The sequence below is a fragment of the Triticum dicoccoides genome, chromosome 5A (assembly GCF_002162155.2).
Source record: "Triticum dicoccoides isolate Atlit2015 ecotype Zavitan chromosome 5A, WEW_v2.0, whole genome shotgun sequence".
NCBI lineage: Eukaryota > Viridiplantae > Streptophyta > Magnoliopsida > Poales > Poaceae > Triticum > Triticum dicoccoides.
In genome coordinates, this window is record NC_041388.1 from 596,198,375 (window position 1) to 596,203,866 (window position 5,492).

At 50.2% G+C, this 5,492-nt stretch overlaps 1 protein-coding gene across 1 annotated transcript; it reads left to right on the forward strand.

The window, feature by feature from the left end:
• Positions 1 to 619: 619 nt before the first annotated feature.
• LOC119298004 lies at positions 620 to 2,729 on the forward strand (the record flags this gene model as incomplete). The annotated part of the gene is made up of 5 exons (XM_037575560.1): positions 620 to 717; positions 804 to 990; positions 1,426 to 1,703; positions 2,087 to 2,500; positions 2,534 to 2,729. Coding segments are annotated over 5 exons (1,173 nt in total), but the record flags the coding sequence as incomplete, so codon positions are not given.
• Positions 2,730 to 5,492: the final 2,763 nt, after the last annotated feature.

Sequence of the window (5,492 nt, forward strand, 5' to 3'; positions counted from 1 at the left end):
GAACACCCAGCCAGGCTGTTGGGTCATACTGAGCGTGCTCCGGTGTGCTGCGCTTGCACCGGCACGGCTCCTTGCGCTTCACCGTTTCATTGCTTTCCATTCAAATTCATCTCTTTCATTCGGGTCATCTCTGAATACTATGGCCCACAAACTGAATCATATATGGTTGTGTCTAATCGTATAGAATGTTGGACAGGAATTAATCGTACATATAGCAAGGTTGGCCGGCGAATACTCTTTTTCCTTCACTAGTAGTACTATGGTCAAGGAGGACATGGCAAAAACTGTAAGACTTTTTTTAGGGGTAAAAAGAATTGTCTAGGAGATTGTGACACGAGACAACACGAGGCCCGGTCGGGGGCAAAGCGGAACTGCGGAAGAAGCAAACAAACAGTGCAACACGAGGGTCCAACTCCAACCAGCAACTACCCACCGTTGTTTATTAGGCCAACTCTACCGCGCGACCCTATCCTGTCCGTCCCCGTCCATTTGGGGTAAAAGGGACAAACGAGACGGCCCAGCGCGCGGGCGCAAACGGACTTTTGTCCGCTTTGTGTCCGCTTTCGACCCATCCCCGGCCTAAAGTTGCGCCAGTTTTGGGGTGAAACGGACAGCGCGCGGAAGGGCGGGACGCGCGCGCTTGTCCTCCCCTGGCCCGCCTGTCGGTGGGAGAAACCAACCCCCCCCCCCACGCCCATTTGGCGCCATTTCCCCCAAACCCTCCCACATCCCTCCCGCCGCCCCCTCTCTCCTCCGTCCATGGCCGACGCCCCGCCGAGTTCCGGCGGCCTGGCCATCGACCCGACCGCAAAGGTGAAGAAGAAGGCGCCAAGGAAGCCGCGGTCGGAGTGCACGCCGGAGGAGATCGCCAAGTTGGACGCGAAATCGGCGAAGAGGAGGGAACGAAGAGCGGCCGTCAAGATCAATGCCGCGGCGGCCAAGTTCGCCGCCCAGCGCGAGGAGCTGGAAGCCACGCGGCGCAAGGCCGCTGCTGACGAGAAGGAGGACCTCGTCAACAAAGCGCACGCCATCCTCATGCTTGGCATGGGCCGTCCGGCGGGGTTCCATACAGTGGCCGTCGGCCCGGCGAGCACAGGCTCGTCGGTCGCCCGGCCTACGCACTGCCAGTCGCCGACGTCGCGCGTCGCGCCCATGTCGCCCGGCTTTCCTCCGCCCAGGCACGACGGCCAGACCCGTTTCTCGGCGTCGCCGGGCGTGGGCTTGTTCGCGCCGTCCACACCACGCCCCACGGCCGTCATCGACCTCAACGTCACGCCTAGGTCCAGCAGCGGCGGGCGGCCGTCCGTCGAGATGCAAAGAAAGCAGGCGCGTGCACCGTTCACGAGCACCATGCCGGCCCCCCGCGTGTTATTTAACGGAATGCCAACCTCAACGCCGACGGTGGACGACCCCTTCTACAACCAGTACATGGAGGACGTGATCTTCCAGGATGGGCATGGCCGTGCCTACGACCCCGAGGAGACCCAAAGTCAGGATGGCCGCGCCCAGTACGTGCCCGATGAGGAGGCCGACGACCGTGCTGACTACGACCATGGTGATCCGTGGCATGAAGACGACGACATCTATGTCGAAGGTGAAGATGAAGATGAAGCCAATGATGTCGATATTAGTGGCACTCCGTTGTTCATAGACGAGCTCACCCAAAGAGCGGAAGCACAAAAGAAGCGGAAGAGCATTCGCACCGGTTCATATACACAAGATGAGGACAAGTTGATTTGTCAATGTTGGATGGAGATTAGCCAAGATCCAAGGACCGGCGCGCAACAAAAGGGCATTGTTTTTTGGACGAGAGTCCACAAAACATTCCATGAAAGGAAGATGTTTGAGCCCTACCAAATTACAAGCAACCGTGGCATCGGTTCGATTCAAAAAAGATGGTTGTTCATCCAACAAGAGTGCAACAAGTATTGTGCCGCATTTGAGAGCGTTGAAGCACGACCCGTGAGTGGTCTCGGCGTTGGGGACATGGTATGCTCTTCTCTTTCTAGCCCTTTCCTTGCTACGGCCATGATACTTCGGCCGTGTATATGTTTGCATGTTCACTTGTTGTTGATCATGTGGTGTAGGCATTTCAATCTTTGGAGGCATTCAAGGCCCGGCACAATGACAAGCCATTCACTCTTACGCATTGTTGGACGCTCATCAACAATTGCCCTAAGTTCAAGGATCAATACCATGAACTTCAAAGGAAGAGAGGCAAGAAAACGGCCAAGTTCGCCGGAGGTGGGGATGGCGAGGCGTTGAAGAGGCCGAGGGGTAAGACCAACTCCAAGGTGGACGACATACGTGACGCCTCAACCATGGCCTTGCATGAGACTTTGCATGGCATGATGTCACATAAGGATGTGAGGGATGAGAAGAAGCGGCAAAGCAAGGACGAGCAAATGAAGCAATACCTAGACCTCCAAAGACAGAAGCCTGAGATGGAGGAGGCGGCCAAGAAGAGGAAGATAGACATGGAGGAGGCGGCCCGGCAAAAGCAGCTCGACATGGAAGAGGCCGCCCGGCAAAGGCAGCTCGACATCGAGGCCGACAACGTCAAGGCCAGGCAGAGGCAGCTCAACATCGAGGCCACCAATGCCGCCACCAAAGCGAAGGAGGTGGCCCTTGCGATCATGAGCGTGGACTTGTCGAAGATGAGCGACAAGACGAGGGCCTGGTTCGAGGCCAAGCAGAAGGAGATGCTCGACGTCGAAGGCCTGAACTAGGTCGTCCGGTCGGTGTGGCCGTTCTTTTTGGAGGCTGGCATGGGTGCCGCCCGCCCGCTGGGCCGCTAGCAGTGTGCCGGCGAAAAAACATTCACTTTGGAGGCCGGCTGTGTTGCCGGCCGCTGGCTGTGTTGCCGGCGAGGACAACTATTCATTTTGGAGGCTGGCTGTGTTGCCGGCGATGGTCGTGTAGGCCGCTGGCTTTATTGCCGGCGTGATGAACTGGGGTCGTGAACTGGGGCTTGGCATTTGAAATGTCCCTTTTTTTAAAATAGATGCGGACAGGATGGGGCAAAAGGATGCGTCCGCGCGATGGGCGCACGGCCATCGCATCCCAAGACAGGCCCGGACATGACCCCAAATCCCTATCCAAAGAGACAAAAACAGGATAAAACGGACGTCCACCGGGCGCCTTCTTGTTTGTTTCAGTTTTGATCTGAGTCGAATCCCATAGGGATTCACTTTTAGTGGCAAAGCTGATTCACAGTTACATAAGATCATGTTTGTTTCATCTTTGATTGGATTCGAATCACCTGTAGATTCGCTTTAGTGGTAAACGAATCAACTTCGTCACCGAAGTACACTTTGAGGTGCTTCCACAAATTGCACTTAAAAATGGGTCAAATCCAGATCCAGCTTCACCAGCAAAGCTGATTTAAAATAGGTGTTTGTTTCAAATTTCAGATTCAGTATCACTCGCAAAGCTAACTTCAGTGGTAAAGCTAATTCGAAATAGATGTTCATTCCATATTCCAGATTCAGCTTCACTTAAAAGCTGAATCTGGTTCTTGAAGCTCAAACAAACAAGGCCTAAGTCCAATGACAATGAGGATATTGTGCTTGTCTTGGAATGGGAAGATATTTCTCTTGATGCGGTTACCAGATCAATCAAGTGCAAACTATTGCAATCACATTGAGGAGTGTTTTAAGAATCATCTTGGATAGAAAAACGGGTTGTACCTTCAAATTTCTCACAAACCGATGAGGCGTAATTCAAGAGATTTGTAGACGTTGGTTGGGTTGTTTGGAGCAAGTGAAGCACGCTCCTCCTAGCGGTGTCACCTGATGAGTCCAACTTTCTCATTAATTTGCATCTCTTATTATGTTCTACAACTATGGGATTCTTTGAATTTACCACATTCGTGCATCTCTATTATATGTTTTCACCAGGTTCCCATGTGCGGAAGTGTTTTGGTGTATAAGGAAAGAACACCAAGTTATGGTGGTAAAATCCCGCGACTTAACGTGATAGGATACTACCATTGCGGAATTAAACACTTGGGAGAAGAAAAATCTCACGCCAAAGCATCTAGAACGCAAGAAGGCACACGGTATGAGCGCAGGTTGTTCACACGCCGCCACCTTCCTTGGTCAACTACATCACCCTCATGTAATCACGGATCAGAGACGCCTAGCCACCAGAAACACGTCCGGATCAAAGAACCCTAGCCTCTGGAAGGATTTCGGAGGGGAATTGTGACGGAGACTCCGCCACTGCATCACCGCATCGAGAGGGCATCGTCACCATCCGTTTTCACCATCACCATCCCATCTCCAACTCTTTGTAATGCATTAGTCGTTGTAAATTCACTTTTGTATTGCTTTGACATTTCATCCATGTTCATCATGATTATCCCGCAAGTCTATGACCTTGATGTGCGAGTAATCTCCCTAGTTCTCGGGGATATGGAGAAACCCTACTATGTTTGGGATTGAATGTTAAGAAGATTTGAGCGAGAGATAAATGCATAGCCCAGCAAAATTAGGTCATCATGTTGGATCTTAATTAAATGGATCAAATGGCGCAAGATTTTTGAGAAGGCGCGGCATGTGATCATGCAACTTATCAAAAACTATGTGAATGTTTGCTTGATGTGCGAAAAGTGAAGGACGTGAGAAAAATGAAGGACGTGATATGGCGAATCAGATCCAACATCCTTTAGTATTTAGTATTGTCAGATAGATTTTGAAATCAGAGATATTTTAGTATTTTGTATTGTCAGATAGATTTTGAAATCAGGTAGATTTTAGTATTTAGTATTGTAGACTGATTTTGAAATCTATCCAACATCCTTTTTCTTGCCATGGTGGTTCAGACATTAAGGAGCCCAACGATCCGTCTCATCGCAAGGATTCTTCTCATTGGTATGCCCCTTTTGAGATTTATTCCTCTTAAAATTGTAGTCTTGGAGACTTTGTTCTTTCTCTTGAACTTGTGGGATTTTTCTACACTACAATGGCAACATAATGTGCCTCTGTTCCTTTAACTCGTGTGTGCTTTGATCGTGCCTTTTCTTCAACATCTAAAGATCTGATGAGTCTCTCAACAAAGATCTCTTGTTTTTGGTGTTTCGAAAAAGTGGCAAAGTTCCTCCACGAAGGAGCAAGCTTGGCAACCATGCCCGCGGCAACAAACTTGTCGGCACCGCACATTTAAGGAGCTCAAGTTCCTTTGCCATTCGACTAATGAGCTTGTTCAACCACAGAACATTTCTCAACCATTCCATAATCATTTATCTGCTCTGTAACATACAGTTCACCACTGACATCAGCGGTGCCGAACTTGGATTCAAGTGCATCCTGCAGTTCTTTGGCATCTCGCATATGTAAATATCCATGGGCTAACCTATGAACCAACACACCTATGATGAGTTGCACCTTTTGAAGTTGCACCATAAACTAGCTTGGCTTCAAAGCATCAACAAATTTTGGATTGTTAGGATATTAAGCAATTATTGGTTAAGCATAATTCAAATTAGCATC